Below are 18069 nucleotides of genomic sequence, written 5' to 3'. Positions count from 1 at the left end.
GAAAACCTCCAGTGAGAAAAAAGTAAATTCTTGAGCTGTATGCACAATGTCCAAAGTCACTTTAAAAATCCAGTAATCCACAAGAGAACTAAGTGTTCCTTCTGTCTTCCAGATACTGCGTTTGAAGCTGCAGTTCAAATTCAAATTTAAACCAAATAATTCAGGAAAAACAAACAAACAAACATGTAGGCCTCTTCAGTCACTTTTATCAAAACTGGTTTATATTTACTGTTAGATTACAAAATGTACATTTAACCTAAAACCAAATCTAAGCATCTAAAAAGTCAATGAATTAAGAATAGTACTAGAAATAGTACCAGTAGTAATAACCAGAGGTGAGAAACATATCGAGTACATCATTAAAGTCACCTTGACCTCTCACTGCACACATCAGTCCCAACAGTAGGAGAAAAACCTTAAATAATCAAGATAGTATACCTTACCAAAATTTGATCTATATTCAGAACTGTCTCAAAAGTGTTGATGCGCTCCCTCATCTTTCCCCCGTTCCTCTGCGGGTCAATGTTCCCTTCCACTTGTTCCCTCTCCCTAATATACTGTAATTCCCGCTCTCGATATCTTTGTCTTACATCTGTCCTTTTCTGTCGTTAAAAACCCTCCAGTGTGACAGACAGACTGTACCCGCTACCTACCTCCTTTCAGGGAGGGTGATACAGTATAGACCCCAGTGACTGACAGGTATGGCCGGTACAGTGCAACACACACACACAGAAGGGAAAGGAGTAGAGGTTAATGCAGACACTTGAGGCTTGACAATAAGTTGTCAGCAGCTCTTAATTCAATGGACTGGATTCCCAGTCCGGCGGCCAATGCAGCAGATTCCAGCCAGCGAGTCCTGGATCATAAATGTTATCGGGCAGCACGAACACACGGGCCAGTCAGCACACAAGAACATGCGTACGGGACGAATCCAGTACTGCTGATTTAGCATTTGGAACTAGTATTATGTTGTGTGCCTTGAAAACATACACCGCTTTACCCTTTCTCTAGTGCAGCGGTTCTTAAACTGTGAGACATAAAATGGGTCACGGTTCTGTTTCTGCTGGGTCCATATAATGAGTAGTAGTATGGTTTTGAGCCTGCATGGTCCCAGGGTGAGACCGATTTAGTGAATTCAGGTGCTGGACTGAAAAAGTTTAAGAACTGTGTGCCTAGTGGGATGGGGCGCTTTCTAATTTATGAGTGTCTCTGGCACTGAATATGGAGTGTTGTTGTGAACTTGTAGACATACAATCTCAACCATAGGTACTAGGGCTGTGCGATATTGACAGATAATAATATTGTGATTGTTTGCTATGTTTTATACTGTATGAATCTGTTGTCTGGTTAATTTGAATCTTTTTGTTATGTATTTTACTGTATGTGTCAGTTGTGTGAGTAATTTGTTTCTCTTTTGTTGTGTATATTGTACATGACTGTTGTGTCTTCTTCTGCGATTTATTACATTGGAAAATTGTCCTACAATTGTCTATGTACACTGTATCTGTCCCTACTAAATAAATGAACACATTTTGCTGAATATTATAATTGATATATAAATTGCAATACAGTATTACAATATTTTCAATATTTTAGACTTTGCAGTCAACATTTTTAATAAAAAAAAAATCTGATGTTGCTGCGTTTTTTATATAATGCGAATCAATTCAATTTATAGGCCAGACATTGGGCTAAGCAGAAGAAAACCATGTTTTGAGCAGCCACCGCAATAAAATATTTCAGTCTCTTACAATTTGGAAAATGAAGGAGTTCATATTGCGCTTTATTTTATTTTTCTGATTACTTGTACAGCCCTTTTAGGTTCCACTACAAATACCCAGCTGCAAACCTGTAACTGGCTTCATAACTGAAACTGTGATTTTTTTCGTTCTTGGATCCCATGAGGTTTTCTTAAGTTTTGCTTCCTTTTCCAAGCAGTCTCACCTATGACTTAAGTGCCGTGTCCACCCTTTCACCTTTCTCTCTCTCTCTCTCTTCCCCCTAACTTTCCCTCTCACCACCCCTTGTCCCCATCCATCCAACCCCCACCCCCGAGGTGAAACCTTACTCGTGGATAAATTTAGCACCAGTGTGACCCAATGTTCACTGACACACTTCTCCGCACCTCTCCCTCTCTCACGCTGTTTGTCTCTCTTTCAGCCCATCTCTCTGGGGAGGCCTGTTGTGCAGACAGATGGAGGGGTTTAAACTTTACACAACACAATAACACTGACAAGTCATTGATACTGTATTGCAATATTAGCAAGCTGTTTATCCTGTAACTATTGATCTGGTAGCTAATGTTTGGTTATTACATTATAGTCACTTCTGTAATTGAACAGATGAATCATGTGACTACGATATCATATGAAATTTAATTGCTTAATCGGTCTACATCCCAGGCATTCCTGTCGGTAAGAGTTTTGGCAGATGAACACAAACCCTTTAGGAGGCTATAACATCTGAGACTCATAAGATCCATTTCATTGCTGTTGACATGTTCAGATTTTTTTCACCCATCTCCTCATCTCAACCTGATTTTCACCACATCCAATAAATAAACAACATACAACCAGTTGTATGAAAGCAATAACAAATACATGTGTACATAAATGTATAGACACACACACACGCACACACACACACACACGCCTCTATCTCTGTCCTCACCACCCTGCCGGAGTGTGTCTGTCAGCATGACCTGAGTCCACAGAGGTCGCTTCCTCTCCGTTAAGGTCAAGGGTCAAGCACAGCTGTGTGACCTGGAAGTGATTAACACAACTGCACTAACACTAACAACGCAGGTGCCCAACAATAACACACACAGGCCCAGTGTGCGTCTGCTAAGCTTTATCTGGCTAAGCCCAACTTTAGGAAATTATGCACTGCCATATCCTACCCCTGATCAATAAATAAATTCTATTAGGACAGTGTATTAACAGCTCTACACACACAATCCTCACACCCTTCACGGCACTAATTTCCTCTCTCGCATGCATGCACACACACACACACACACACACACAGTCACTGCTCTCACACCTGAGATGTGTGTCTAAGCAACTTCAGCAGAGACACATTAAACCTGTAAATAGTGTCATTAATTGAGATTTCTTATTTATATCTGTCCCGCGGCTCCCTAGAGGCTCTGTAAGGGCCGGGGGATTAGGGATTTGGCTTTGGGCAATCATCCATCTCCTCCCAGGAAAAGACAGAGGGGAGGAAAGGAGGGAGAAAGACTAAGGGGAACGGTATTGACACTCTCTCACCTCTCCTCCTCACTTTCTCAGTGGCTCACACAGTGATCTGCTCCAACACATATAAACACTCCGGTTGCTCTAAAGTCCCTTGTTCACCAATCTGTCATTCTCTCTGCTTATAATTCACATTCAGCTCTGTAGCAAAAGGACTGTTTTGAATCCTGGCCAATTTCTCCATCATAGAATGTCAACACAATGCTTCAAATTGAGGTCTAGAAAAATCCCATGTGCTGTCTGTCGTTAATTTCTACAGAGCAGGTGTGTTTCATGGTACCAGGAAAAAGTCAATGGAGTCAAAAGCAGTGAAACACCGCTAGACAAGATCAAGATGATACTTGGAGGAATGGCCATCATTCTGGATGAGCTTTTAAACAGATGAACCGGTGGATACAGTGACATGACTTCATCTCTCAACACGTACATCTAACCTGTCTGCTCAGGTTTCCTGTATATAGGTATTTATATCCACCAACACATGAAATCAGCAATGGCTTTACAAGGCTGAAGCTTGAGGAGGGGTACAGTGGTAGATAGAAGGGGTCACAAAGAAAAAACACACCAGAACACCCATTCATTGTACTGAGGGAATCAGGACAAAACAAAAAAGAAAACAGGAAATGCAAGAAAATAGAAAACACGTAACACATTGGAAATTAATGGTGATAGAATGTTCAAAAACAAAATAATAAAATCTCTGTCTGTTACTGGGACGTGTTTCCATTTATCGTTTCATAATGTGCGCACTGTGAAGCCCTTTGAGACTGTAACTGTGATTCGGGGCTACACAAATAAAACTTGACTTGACGTGAGACTTCACAAATACTGTTCAAGAGGAAAGTGGAATGGAGGAGGAGTGAAGATGACAAGGTGTGAGATAGTAAGGATGACCAGTAGCGATTCGACACAAGGGCATTAGGACAAGTCTATGTGCCAAAGTAGGAAAGCATGAAAGACAGCAGACAGCTAGCTGACTAAAGGATGCGCTGGATAAACACACATATGACCAGGAGGTAATGATGGAAGAAAAATCTAATTAAGGATAGGAGAAAGAGAGAGAGAAACAGTGAAAGTAACTGACTAGTGAGGAACAGTAAAGGATGGAAAAGAGAGGAAGTGGCAGGTGGGTAGCTGGATATTACAGGGAGAAGTCAGAGGCGGTGTGTGAAACAAGAGGGGGAAAAAAATACATTTTGATAGATAGAAAGGGCAGGATTTTGAAGGATAGAGAGGCAGACAGGCAGGCAGAGACAGAGGAAGATCGGGAAAGACCTACCAGGGTCTGTTGGTATCTCAGAGCCTTCCTTTGCGACGCATCTGCAGCCATTGACACGCTGTCACTGACCCAAAAATAACCCCGCTGGACACCCCAGCATTTCCAACGGCGTGGGCAACACCACACACACACTCTCTCTTACATACACTTACACCAGCTCAATGAAAATCAAAACACAAACATCATCTTACTTTCTTAGTCTCACACAAACACATTCTCAAACACACGCATCCCGTACATAAATTCAGAAAACACAGACGGTGTCTTTCCCAGACTCGATCTTCTCCAGATGATCCAGAGGCTGAGAGCCATCCAGCTCCGCTGCAGAACTGACGGACGGACAGACAGAAATACAGACGGGCGGACAAAGCAGAGCACAGCGATATGATGAGGCAGCGAAGGACGCAGCGCTTTCCTTTATTAGAACTGCAGACACCTAATAACATACACACACACACACGCACACACAACTTGTTGCCCTTAGCAGCACCCTCCCTGCCAGCCGGCCATTAGGTGTGTTTTTGGATGGAGTGTTCTTGTTTGGACAGGGGGTGAGTGGGTGGGGGCTGGGGGTGTGGAGGGGAGGGCACCCCCCATAGGGCTGCCCCTGCAACGTGAGCAGGAAGGTGCACATGACACCCCTATGACAGCTCTCACCTAATCAACCAATGATGCAAGGCAATCCCCCGTAACGCTCACATGCTATAGCAGTCCCCCTCCATCCAAAAGAACTCACCCCAAATGTGCCCTCCCACAGTAAAACTACCCCCCAAAAATGCAACATGGCAGATGCTCCCTCCCAGAAGCTAAGACATCATTCGCCAAAGCAGCTGCATGTTAACGCACGTGAACCCCCAGACTAGCTGAAAGAATGATGGACCATCGCTGTAGGTTACCACTGCTGCACCCCTCCGAGAGACCGCATCCCAGTCAGACAAACTGATCTTTACGTCTCTAACTCTTCTGTGGCTCTTTCCCCCGGTTCCTCCTTTCAGGCTGATGAGACAGGCTGGCATATGACAGCCATACACACACACACACACACACACACACCATAGATCCCCTTAACCCCGCCCCGCTTTGTGGTCCACACGCCAAACGCATAACAGCCTAATCTCACAGCGCACCAGAGGCCAGCGAGAAATGTGTCACTCTGACCGTCGGGGAGTGTGTATGTGTGTGTGTGTGTGTGTCAAGGGAGAATGACTGTGGACAGCTGGCTGGGGCTCTATCTGATACACAGAGAACATTAACACTGGTGGTGGGCTGTGAGAGAGATACATACAGCCTAGTCACAGCAAGGAGACCTGAGTGCAGCGGAATAGCTGGGAGCCAGTTACACTATACCTGAGAACTAGGAGGGTTGAAGAGGACAGGCTGTACACAGGGAACAACACACACAAACACAGCAACAAGGAGGATCAAATAAAGTGCAGCATGCAGAGTGAACATGCATGCATAGTTCTTACACTCGCTGGAGTATCCAACCAAAATTTGATGTATGCACGCTGGTAGGAAAACATACGTGCACAGACATGCACGCAGATACAGACACATGTACATGCATGTGCACACACGCAGCTGAAAAGAAAAAAACAAAAGTTTTGCTTGATTAAAAAACCATGAGCTGTTTATTGTATACAACAACATTTGGCAGTCATTGTTATTGACAGAAATAAAATCTCTCCCCCCACACACACTGTGCCTCACCATAGCTTGGCAGTGAACCTGACCCTTCAGTACTTCTTTACGACTCCTACACTGTAGGAGAGTTACCGTTTGATACTGCTCCAATGTTGGTTTTACATTAACCTCCCAAATGGTCAAAATCAAGATGGAGAGAGCAGATCCAAGATGAAGGTAAACTCTACCAGGAGCACTTCACGCACAGCATAAGTATATGCTTCTTTGTTTATGGATGGTTAACAATCAATACTGTTTCGTCCATATCGTCTTTTCTTGACTACAACACTGTTGTAACAAAACACACTTGCCTGGTCAGGGCTTTTCTGGGAAACGTCAATGCTCATGTGGTCTTGAGAAATACATACCTGTGTGTGTGGGGCCGTCAAAGCAATACAGTATACTGTAAATGCGCCTCCATGGTCATAAATTCATCTAATAGATCATTCTCACATGGCACAGGTTGCTGTAGAAAACTGCATATCGTTTATACTTTAGGAAGACATAGATGTTTTATCCTTACTGTATCTCATACAGCAAAACAACCTTCACAAAAATACAGTAAGGGGACTAACTAAAGTGTGGGGTCCACACAGGGAGAAATACTATTAGGAGTCAGAGTTAGCATAAAGGTCAGAGTTCATACTGTAGGTGCATGACCCCAGAAGTAGCACCACATTCCCCTGGCGGACCACCACCCTGGGAGGGCCAGCTCTACAGTAGTACAACTGATATGGAAAGAAACTTGCACGCTATCAATGGCTGCAAACGTGCAATTTAAGGTTAAAAAGCAGAATTTTCCCAAGTGAATCCCAATAACGGACTGAAACACTTGTCAAGATTTTGCTCTGAAGCTGCCCCTTATGTGTTGTTCCTCTCCATGAGGTAAAAGATATGCCAGAAATAATTGTGAACTACTCTAACGGGAGCAGTTCAAAACTTGTAACAATAACTTTACTGTTAAATCATCAATGTGGCTGACTACAGCTGTCAAATAATGGCTGACTGCAATTATGCCAGCAAACGTCATTTGGAAGTCCCAAGAGTTACGGCAAATATTGTGAGAGAGATGGTGAAATGCATTTCCCTCTGCTGCAGTAACCTCATCGTTCTATACTGCCCCCTGCCTGTCACTATACCAATCAACAAGAAATAGTCACAAGTTACAATCAACATTATGTACAAACAAAGGGAATGGGCTTAAAAATTCTTATAAAAACAATTTGATACAAAATAAAGCAACAAAAATAGATCTGTGTACAAAATACATTTTTAAAAAAGAGACTCTTGAAACCTCATAGTAGCTGTGCAGTTGGAAATCAAAAGCCTGCGAAAAATAAGATTCTGTCTGTTAGTTAAAAAGGATCAACTTTTAAACCCCATAACTGGCATAGATATAGACACACATGGACACGCTTAGCTAATAAGTTGTATGCAAATACACTGCCCATTTCCAAGTACATGTAGATTAACATAAGCTTGTTCCTTTTTCCTTTCCAAGATTTCTGTGAATGTACGTGCGTGTGTGTGTGTTTGGGGAGGCGGCATTTGCACAGCAAATGTGAATGAATAAATCCTCTGTTTGCATGTGAGTGTGTGGAGTTGTAACAGGGGAATGTGCGAGTGTGTGGCAGTAATTGGAGCGGAATGAACGAGTGTGTGCCTGTAGTGAGGAGAGGCTTGAATGCAAGGAATGGTCTGCGTGTGTGTGTGCGTCTTTGTGTGTGTGTGTGCATATTTGCATGTCAATACTGGGGGTGGTACTTGGGGAACAGGTAGAGGTCTTTGCACAGAGAGCTGGTGAACTCGGACATCTCTTTGCAGCGATGGTGGGCGGTGCCGGGGGCGTAACCCTCCCTCTCCTTGATACGCCCGTTCACCTGGAGACAGGGAGGAGAAAATGAGGGGAAGAGAAAATTAAGTTAATGTAAAAAATCTAATCTAATCTAAAAAAGTTGATTAAAAATTCTACAGAAAGTACATTCTATGTTGTGTGAGTATGTGTGTGTGTGTGTGGGACGCTCGAGTTACCTGCACCAGGATGTCTGCGAGGTGTGTGTCTCTGGCACGGAGGCGGAGTGCTGTGTTGATTTCTTGGATAAACCAGGATCCTCTCTTGGTGTTCCTCATGGCTGCTGTGCCTTGAGAAGGGAGAGATCAAACATTAAAAGCTGCATCATTACACTGGGATGAGATGCAGGGTGACAGCACTAAGGTGCTGTCTGGGTCTGGTATTTGCATAACTGAGAAAACAGACTGCGAAACATAAACAATGTTGACAACTAAAAGGGGAATTTGGACAGTTAAAAGGAGCACTGAGGAGAACTGAGCTGTTATTTACAAAAAAATGAAATATGCCTGCAGTGGTAGAGAATATGATCACTGTTCTGGGAAAAAGTGATTTAAGCTTTAAGTCCAATAAGGGTAACAGGTAAAGGCAGTGTACACAAGAAATTTTCCCACCCAATATGATTGATTCCCCCCCGACACCTTTGTTCCTTGAAGCCAGCAATGTCATCCATATTGATTTTGTTGCAGTTAACAATTCCTGTCCATGCTGCATGCAATATTGCCTATCTCCACTGCGTCACCAATTTTCCCAGCAATCATTAGTTTTTAAATTACACAGTTGCACAGTTCATACACAAATCCACCCCAAAATGGTAAAAGACATGAAACTCACAAAGTCTCTGACCTTTGAGTGACGCAAAGCCACAGATCATGTCAGAGCGCTGGGGCAGTTTAATCCTGGGCCTCCCCATCTCCCCTCTTTGTCTGGAGTCCGCATCCCCCTCTCCTTCCCTTCCTGCGTCCCGCTGCTCGCAGCTAGGGGAGCAGGTCCTCTCTGGCCCGTCTATCTGCTCCACTCCGCAGTCCATCTCCTCTGGAAGACAGAGTACAGTGAGAATGTTTAAAGTTAAACTCTTACACCAGTCTCTCTTTTACAACAAGCTCTTGTGCAAAAATGTTTTGCTTCTGAACAAATCCAAGATAAAGTTGTGTTTTATACAACTGATGTTGATGTCAAACTCAGGGGTTTATATTGATTTTCTGTAATTCTGTGAAAAATCAAAAGCTGAGAAAAAAGCTGAAATGTAGTTTCTATAATTATCCTGGGTATTAATGCTAGGGAGATCTTTTTCATTGGATTTTGTCATATTCTTTGAAATGACTGTACAAGTTAAATTAAGAAAAAGTCAAAGGGCCTCATTCACTTAATTTTTTCTTCTTACTTTTATTCTTGAGAAAGGAGCCTATGAAAAACCAATGTGGGATTCATGAAACATGCACAATGTCCTCAGGCGCATCTGATGATGAATGTCAATTGTTCATAAATTGGATGCGCATGGCTGTCAATGTTGACAAGCAGAGGTAGACACCCTGGCAACCCAATGAAAGGTATGCTGACTTAAGAGTCATGTGCAAACAGAAAACACAAATGGAAAGGTGGAGAAACCATGGCGAAGAGACCCAAGACGAAAAATGTCAAACTCTGAAATAGAAGTGTTCTTGTCAGGAGTGAGTGGAAAAAGGAAAAAATACTTTGTGTAAGCAGTGGAGGGACAGGGACCGAGAAAAAAAGCCTGGCAACAAAGTTACTGATGCTGTCAATGCTGTAACATCAGAGGCATGCACCTTGGATAATTTAAAAATGATTTTATGTAAAGTTAGAATCTGAAAAGCATATAACTCCAAATAGGTACAGTTTATTAACTACAGGTGGAGGGCAGGGCAACGTCGAGCTGCCCGATTTGGACCAAAGGATTGGGGGAATAATAGGTTACACTGCGCCATCAGGGTGTGATCAGCCATGTGGTCAGGGCATAACCTCTAATTACATAAGCCCCTTTCACACACGCAGCCTGTTCCATCAATGTGATGGCAATGTGACGGCATGCCGTCATGTGTGAACAGCAGCCAGTGTGGAAAATGTTAATTTTTCAGCTCTCCATATCGACTGTATGTGTGAAAGGTGCCAGAACATTGACGGCACAAGCACTGTCCGTGTATTTTTGGTCATTCTATTTTCTTTTCAGAAATTAAAAAATGAAAAAGGAATGGTGATTTGATTTTCATTTAGAAATCCACAACTGAAAAACGGAAATAGAAGGTATTTTACATTTTCCTGGTCAGAAACGGCAGAATCAACATTTATAAAGGACTTGATTTTCCTTTTCTTCTTTGTGCGTCTTTCAGCAGAGAGAAAGAGAGAGAGAAAGAGAAAGAGAGGCGCTGCTCAACTCAGTAATAAACTTTATTTCTGGTAGAAAATATGTTCAAAAACCATTTTACTAATTCATACTTCTGTCTGGAATAATTTCACCTTCCTGCGAGCTGAGAAAGCTCCAACACGTGGATATTAGAATATCGCGCATATCAGATACATAATTAGACCTATCGTGCGTGATCAATCAACAGGTTATTATTATTAACGAGTCTGATTTTTCTGGCAAAATACGTTTTTCTTTTTCTTTTTTTTATTTCTGTTTCTGAAAAGAAAATAGAATGACCAAAAAAATACACAGACGGATCAAGCACAACGTTAGGACTGTAGGAGGAGAATACAAACCACCAGACAACAGGCCAGAGCTTTATGAGGAAAATATGGAATTGGACAGACGATGACATAAGAGAGATCCTGGCAGTCGGGTGGCTGAACAGAGAGATTAACCCGCCGTGTTTTTAAACTCCGGGAGATGACAACAGCGGAATGTAACGGTATGGCCAGTGCTGTGTGAAAGGCAGCGTTACGTTACAAAGGCGGAACGGCATGACTTATGTGAACAACACAAACTGCTACCATTACCAGCACACTCAATCTGGCACTTTGACGGGTTTCATGTGTGAAAGGGGCTATAGAGACAAACTAGTTGACCCTGGTTAATATATCCTAGCCAGAAGAAAACCACATTTAGGTTTAGGTTGTTGTCACAGAGTAATCGCATAGCTCTGGAGTGTCACTGTTTGTGATTAAAATAAGGAAAGACTTTTAGAGACTGTGCTTTGAAGATCCACATTCAGTCTATTGCTCTGATGGCGTTTGGCAGGCTACCAATAGAATGGAAATCTCTTTTTATTCCAGTCTGCTATATTCCCAATATGGGAATATTATGGTGCCAGTTGAATGATGCCATCCACCACATTTGGGAGTGTGTGGCTGACTGACGGCTGTGATATGCCGGCTCGGTTACCCGTCTCCCTCTGGAATGTCCCAGTGGCCAGGAAGGCGAGAGCAGACAGCACCTGGACATATGGAGGGACAGGCTGGCTCCGTTTTGTTCTCCTGCTCCAGGGTGTTGCTGAGATCCAGGAGATTTGCCCTGGGTAGTCTAAACTGTATCATCATGACCCATTCATTGCTCTCAGATATCTGCACAGTCCCTAAAGGTATACTCTCTCCTCAAGGCTGCAAATGTGCCGTTGTCAGGTTTGGCTGCAAGCTCATGGGTCTTACACTGTATGCATGTTTCGTGAATGAGGCTCAAAGAATTCTTTTTAGAAATGAGGGTGAGGGTCTATCTAGTCGAGTACTTGCCTTTAGAGGCCCGCTGCCATGGTTCAAGAGTTTACTTTGTATTCCTTTGTATGTCATTACAATAAAGGGGCAAACAGAATACAGCTCAGAGCCTTACCTCCTCTGCAGGCCTGGATGAAAAACATCTTGGGTTTGTTCTGCAGCAGCGGACAGTGGGCATTGTCAAAGGACTCAAACACCCAGTCCAGCTGAAATTGACCAAGGGACAGAATGAAATGTCTGAATCTTTATCCTTGGAGTAAACATACACACACCAAACAAACAAACAAACTCACCTGCAGCAGCTGTCCATCTGTGCCATAAATAGCTCCTTCCACTCCATGGGAGAGCAGACACACCACACAGCTGTCTACTGTCCGGTGGTCTGGCCGTCGGCAAAACTGCTCAATGCACATCCGCATGCCCTACCCAAAAAAGAGTGAGGGAGAGGGAAGTTAACAGAGATAAGCACATGGCAAAAGACCTTCGACATTTTTGTTTGCCAGTTGCTTTTCCAATATATTTTGAAAGGGCTGCCAAGGTGGCCTAGTGGTTGCAGAGACTGTCCTGCAATTGAAAGGTCACCGGATCAAACCCCTCCGACAGCCAATGTGCCCATCAACAGCCAGGTGTCCTGCTGAAGTGTGTTTGAGCAAGACATTGACATCCCAACCTGCACACTCTTTGCACGCTGCTCTGGATAACAGCATAAGCTAAATGTTTAAAATGTAAAGAATGTTTGCTTTGTGACAACATTATCACAACCCACAAGGAAAGATGGAGGAGGCTCTTCAGACAGCAGCTTGTAAGAAAATGGGAACTGGGCTAAACTGACACGTCAAACAATAAATCATGAGCACCTTTTCTAAAATAGGTCACCAGGGCCCTCATTTATCAACATTGCGTAGAAAAGGTTCTAAATTCTTTCTTACGAATAAAATTTAGTACAAAAAAATCGGTATTTATCAAATGTGCGTACACACACCTGTAAGTAACGTGCCTTGATAAATACCACTCTAAACCACCATCATGCTCGTGCACAGCCACTCATTAAAATAAATTTACGCCCCCAATTGACCATATATGGTGACAACCTTCCCTTTAAATGCAGCAGGAAATGCCATTGATATCTCTTCTGTGCTAATCATGGCTCTGACAAAGAACGCAGGAGGAAGAATTTACAGATGCAGACAATGAATTATTAATATTATTAAAAATTGGTAGCTGAGGTTGTGGCACCACAAATTACTTTCTGGAACACTCGATGGTAGATTGATAAACAAGCGAAAACATACAGCCTGTCAGCAGGTGTGAGCGGCAGCACTAAGCAATTTTATCAGCAGAGCAGTGGCAGGAAAAAAAAAATGTTTTGACCTGAATCCAAAATAATTATAGTCAACAACAGGGACATTGCTGCAACAGGCGGAGAACAGACTGAGACCAGCCTGTCTGATGTGGGCCGGACACTCCGGACATCGGATTGTGATAGATAATTTTCATTTGAATATATTTCTCTAAGCCTGCAGGTCCTCCCTGAAGGAGAAGGTGGGACAGAGGTCCAATAAAACAAAATCTACTGAGTCGCCCCTCATCGCTTTCAGTTAAAAAGTTGGTGCGCTCTCTGAGAAGGTGCTCCATGTGCAATGCATAATGCTCCAAATCCTTCATCAAAGCAAGATGAGCCATTTTAGACACACAACTATCAATGTCTTATTGTTGCCTTTTATGATTGCCTATACCCTGAATTTCATCACCCATACTAATAATTAAAATGATGATTAGTCGATTTAATTCAGTATGCTTAAATGGACTAGATAATATAGTTGAACAATATGCACTGTCGAAATTGTAGCTATATGAATGGCATAACATGCACTTTTAGTCTTAATTTTATATTAATAATTATGAAAATGCCTATTCATTTGATTGTCTGTTCCTGTCGTTCTTGGTGGTCTTTCATTTTCAACCACTTGGTGCTGTGCTTAAATTTACACACGTTCTCAAGCATAAGTACAAATTGATAAATCCGACGCTTTGCTTAGAAATGGTTGTACGCATGGTTTACACACATATTTACACACTCTTGATAAATGAGGGCCCAGGCCTTCTTAAGTACAAGTACATTTTTGAACAGCAGTGCCTTGTTGATTTTCTCACGCCGACTGGAGGTCAAATGGTTACACTCTGGTTTACAGCTGACCATTTCTCTTTTATGATTTCCTTTTTCTATGTTTGTCTACTAAAAATGCTGGATAATTCACTTTAGAAATAATGTCGATTATATATCGATTTAACTTCTGCCTGTGTTACCTGAGCAGTGAGGTCTCTGCGGACAGTGACTAGGTAGTCCAGCTCTGTGAAGACCTTCCTGAGGACCTCCTCATCCACCTCGCCTCCCTTCCTTGGGTCGAGGTCAGGGGCCGCACAAGGGTCAAAGGTCACATTACTGATGACCAAGGCAAAGCCACGTGGGGATGAACCCATTCTGTAAGACTGGAGTGGGGGAGTGAGGAAGAGAGAAAAATAACAAGCAAGGTAGAGAAATAAAGAAAAAACATGAGAGGGCAAGCAACTAATGGAAACACTATTAGCATAAAATGATATTTGTGGCTTAATTTTTTTGCTATTGATTTTCATTATGAAACCTTATTGCACATGTGCCATTGCGGGACATAAGCCTGAGTGCTGCATCACTTTGAGTTTAATATCAGCGTTACAAATTGATATAATCTGCTATCACTGTATTTTCATGCATCACCGCATCTTGTGCCTCATATCCGCTCAAAGATCTAAGACATGCAGCTTCTCATGAACAGGCAGAGGTCTTGCCCCTGTTGACCGTGTATCAACATACTTGTGTAAACACCAAGTAGAAATTATTATCTGAAAAGAATTGATAAAAAAATATAACATTGTACTGACATGTTTTGATATAAAAACGTATCATTTGAAAATGTGCAGCCAACTACATCAGTGAGACAGGCAGCATGACATTAAATACACTTATTTCTTCATTAGGCCACAGGCAAAAAATAACCAAATATCCTCTGCTAACCCGTTTACTTGACCTGGTAGATTGAGGTAGATTTTCACCTGCTGGCAGTGAGAGAGGTAGAAGTCATCAGTGCAGGGAAGCACAGGAGTGGTAATGGGACTATCTGCATCCAGACTCATCTCCATGGACTCTGAAGCACACACACACATAGACACACACATGCACACATACAGACACACAGACAGAATCACTGTTAAACTCTGCATGTTCCAATTACACTTAAAAATGTATATTATTTTGCAGCTCATTGTGTGCTGCTGCTACTAGAGGTATGACAACAACCTTTGTGCTAAAGCTCTGTGAATGAGTCACTGCCGGGGCGTGTCGCCTGCAGGTGCCAACAACAACTGCCAGACCGACCACACTCCCACTTCTCTCAGTGATAAGGTTATATAACAAAACACTTCCCATAGACTAAACTGTTTCTGTAACTGCACTATAACATTGAATAAGCTAAACAATTTTTTTTAAATATAAAAGTATATAAGCAGACCAGTGTGCAGAATGATTTAATTACCCATCTCTTAAAACTACAAATCAAACCTTTTCCCAGACCCCACCCCGAGTCTCCATGGAAACAGAAAAATATTGTGATCAAAATCTGGTTTGATCTTGAGTGCAGGCCACACTGCAATACCACTCACCATGCATCCTTGCTCTCTTAGCAGCAATAACCTCTTGTGTGGGAAGTGGGAGGGAAGAGTCCACAGACCTCTGAAATTTAAAATCATGCACAAACTATTAATTACATTACATAATCTGAAGAATAGCAAATAAAAGTAGACTGATAATAAATAATTTCATTCTTTTGTGGGGGCTATTGTTTGCAGTGGGAACATAACATTTCATTAATTCATAACTTCACTCATGGGGACTCTCCTGCCTGCTGTCTGATTACCTCAGCAGGCCATCTGGCTATCTAACCTAAGATGTGGTTTGTGATTCTCACATCTGTCTCCTCATCTCTTCGTCTTTCTCTCTTTGTCCCTCTCTTCTTCCCTGTCTGGAACCGGCTCTCTGAAGGACAGGCTGAGCCTTGGACTCGGCATGATGTGCTGCTGCACACCTCACTCTTTTCCTCTCTGTCTACTGAGGCGGTCTGTGGAGGACCATGCAACTGAAGCATACAGTTATCAGATGTGTCATTTTTTTCTCCATCTTTGATTATGTGGAATAAGGCTGTCAATTTTTGATCTTCAAAATTATTTTGAAATCTTTTGACAGAACAATTGTTAATGACAGAAATTCCTCTTGATAATAGCTTTTGTTCAATCTCAGTTTTATGAAAAAGTGACAACAATAATGTCAACAGTAGTCCTGGCTGAGGGATTATATACACTCCGCTCACCTCTCTCTTCTTCTCTGGTGTCTGCAAGAAAAGTCGGCCTGCCTCTCTCTCTGGCTCTGCCTCAGGCTGAAAACTCTGTGAGCAAAAAAAGAGTCTAAGGACTGCACTAAGTCTATGAACTGGTAGTGTACACCCTTATGCTGTGTGTGATGATGTTTGATGAAGTGTATCTTCACCTCTCCATGCCTCTCTCGGCCATCTTTCTCTGGTGACTGTGTGAGCAGGGCACACAGGTGCTGCTGCTCAGTGTCTTGGAGAACTGAGCAGAAGCTGCTAAAGGCTCTGGGACCCCGCTTGGGTAGGAGGAGGAGCAAACGCCAGCTACGCTTCTGAGAAGTCTGCCCAGCCTGGAGTAGAGTAGGAGATCAGATAAGAAACAATGGAAGGTCACCTAGGAAAAACTTCCTACTGTAAATTTTGTGAATGGGTAAAGGGAACATGGGAGTCTAGCCTTGATAAGTGAAAATCCAAGTATTGCACATACCAGAATGCTTTCTGCCATGCTTTCAGTAAGAATGTCGTCTGCCTGCAGCGACTGAATAAGTAACTCGTCCACCACCATTTGTTTGCAGAGAACCGCAGAGTGCTTCCGAAGAGCAAGTCTGTCCCGCTCTAGCATCCCACACTCCAACATTTTGCTCAGACTAGGCACAGACACAAGACAAGACTCTTGAAATCCAGAATACAACACTGTAAAGTAAACCACAGCAGTCACTTGTAATAACTGACAGGCTATATCAACAACTCAATAACCTGCCTGTACCTATAAGCAGAATTGTTTGGAAGAGACTGGATCAAGAGTACATAATGCACTGAACAAGGTGGTTATCTTTTCCTGTCTGATAGCGACCAGTCAGTTATGACAGTAACGTTAGACCTTACTGGGTCTGGGCTAACTCAATCGGACACATTCGTAGCTAGCCTGACATTAGACAGCCATCATCAAGTTACCTATGAAACGTATAAAATAAAACACTTTCTTACGCTACCAAATAAATCATCAACTATGTCAGCTTACGTTAGCAATGCAAATCCAGGTGCACGCAAAGCGATAACCAATAGATTAGTCTGCGAACCTGGCTGTAGTCGGGTAAATTATTAAATTTTATAAAAATCAAAATAACGTCAATCTGCAACAGATTGTATACTCACAGTGAAACGCTGGTTGGCTAATTACTAATGCTAACTAGCTAGCTAGCTAACTTATGAATGCTCTGTTTTCTCCTGCAAGTTGCCGAAATGTATCGCCTTACAAACTTACTTCTTAGCACTCTTCTGCTTCTGCAATTGTACACCAAACCGAGCAGATAAATGTGGTAAAAACTTCAATGTATTTCACTCTAATTCACGCAAATTAACAACACCCCCCAGCCTGTAACCAACTTCCGCGGGGTATGCAGCGTAGTAGTGGTAAAAGGCGGGGTTACGAAAGTCATTGTTTTGGATCCGAGCCAATGAGAGTGTGAGAAGTTTGAGTGACGTTTCAAGTCGCCAATCAACAGGCTGCTTATAGCAGCTTTTCACCGAATGTAAAACACTGGATCCGAGTGCATTTTGAATTTGAATCTATGTTTTCTGTAAATAACTAACCAATTGATAAGAAGCATTTGGAAGATAGGCACAAACAATCCTCTAATAGTGGACAACATAACTAGAAAAGGACTGAATATCATTGGCTGAAAATGAAACGTGGTGTGTTCTTCCCATTCATGGAAACTGGCTGTGCGGCAGATCATAAAGTGCCACAAAGGGGTTTTATTATCCTAAATGTAATTAATTTATATATACCATATAATTTGTAACATCTAATAGGCTACACCCCACCCTCCTCTCTCTCTCTCCCTCCCTCCCTATCTCTCTCTTTCACTCTCACTCACTCTCTCTCCACCTCCACCTATCCTCGGGCCTACTTTACCCTCCCCTGCTGTCTCGCTC

General features: G+C 42.6%; 1 protein-coding gene across 5 annotated transcripts; it reads right to left on the bottom strand.

Annotated features, from left to right (window-relative positions):
• Positions 1–6163: 6163 nt before the first annotated feature.
• casp2 (caspase 2, apoptosis-related cysteine peptidase) lies at positions 6164–17517 on the bottom strand. 5 transcript variants are annotated; one of them, XM_071531484.1, is made up of 12 exons: positions 17396–17517; positions 16619–16778; positions 16311–16481; positions 16135–16209; positions 15431–15500; positions 14825–14916; positions 14042–14224; positions 12028–12156; positions 11850–11940; positions 8900–9100; positions 8248–8357; positions 6164–8096 (listed from the first exon to the last, which is right to left on the bottom strand). In XM_071531484.1, the coding sequence occupies exons 2-12, from the start codon at positions 16766–16768 to the stop codon at positions 7962–7964; spliced, it is 1407 nt and encodes a 468-aa protein (XP_071387585.1). In that variant the 5' UTR covers positions 16769–16778; positions 17396–17517; the 3' UTR covers positions 6164–7961. The 5 variants fall into 5 exon arrangements, with proteins under 5 accessions (XP_071387585.1, XP_071387583.1, XP_071387586.1 ...); XM_071531482.1 differs by having other exon boundaries at positions 17287–17489; XM_071531485.1 differs by having other exon boundaries at positions 8912–9100; positions 17287–17489.
• Positions 17518–18069: the final 552 nt, after the last annotated feature.

Source organism: Centroberyx affinis, unplaced genomic scaffold (genome assembly GCF_046629955.1).
Source record: "Centroberyx affinis isolate AG114_WGS23_722 - 3 ecotype Tasmania unplaced genomic scaffold, CSIRO-AGI_Caff_v1 ptg002085l_1, whole genome shotgun sequence".
NCBI classification, from domain to species: Eukaryota; Metazoa; Chordata; class Actinopteri; order Beryciformes; family Berycidae; genus Centroberyx; species Centroberyx affinis.
Note: the sequence above shows the minus strand (reverse complement) of the source record. Positions and strands in the feature narration are given on the sequence as shown.

What these genes read in the sequence shown, in the direction of transcription:
- casp2 (XM_071531484.1), bottom strand. Translation starts at nt 16,768, where the DNA reads ATGTTGGAGTGTGGGATGCTAGAGCGGGACAGACTTGCTCTTCGGAAG. An exon ending in CACCAGAGAAGAAGAGAGAG is followed by an intron (nt 15,501 to 16,134) that starts GTGAGCGGAGTG and finishes TTTAAATTTCAG; the next exon opens with AGGTCTGTGGACTCTTCCCT. An exon ending in CAGATGGACAGCTGCTGCAG is followed by an intron (nt 11,941 to 12,027) that starts GTGAGTTTGTTT and finishes GGTCAATTTCAG; the next exon opens with CTGGACTGGGTGTTTGAGTC.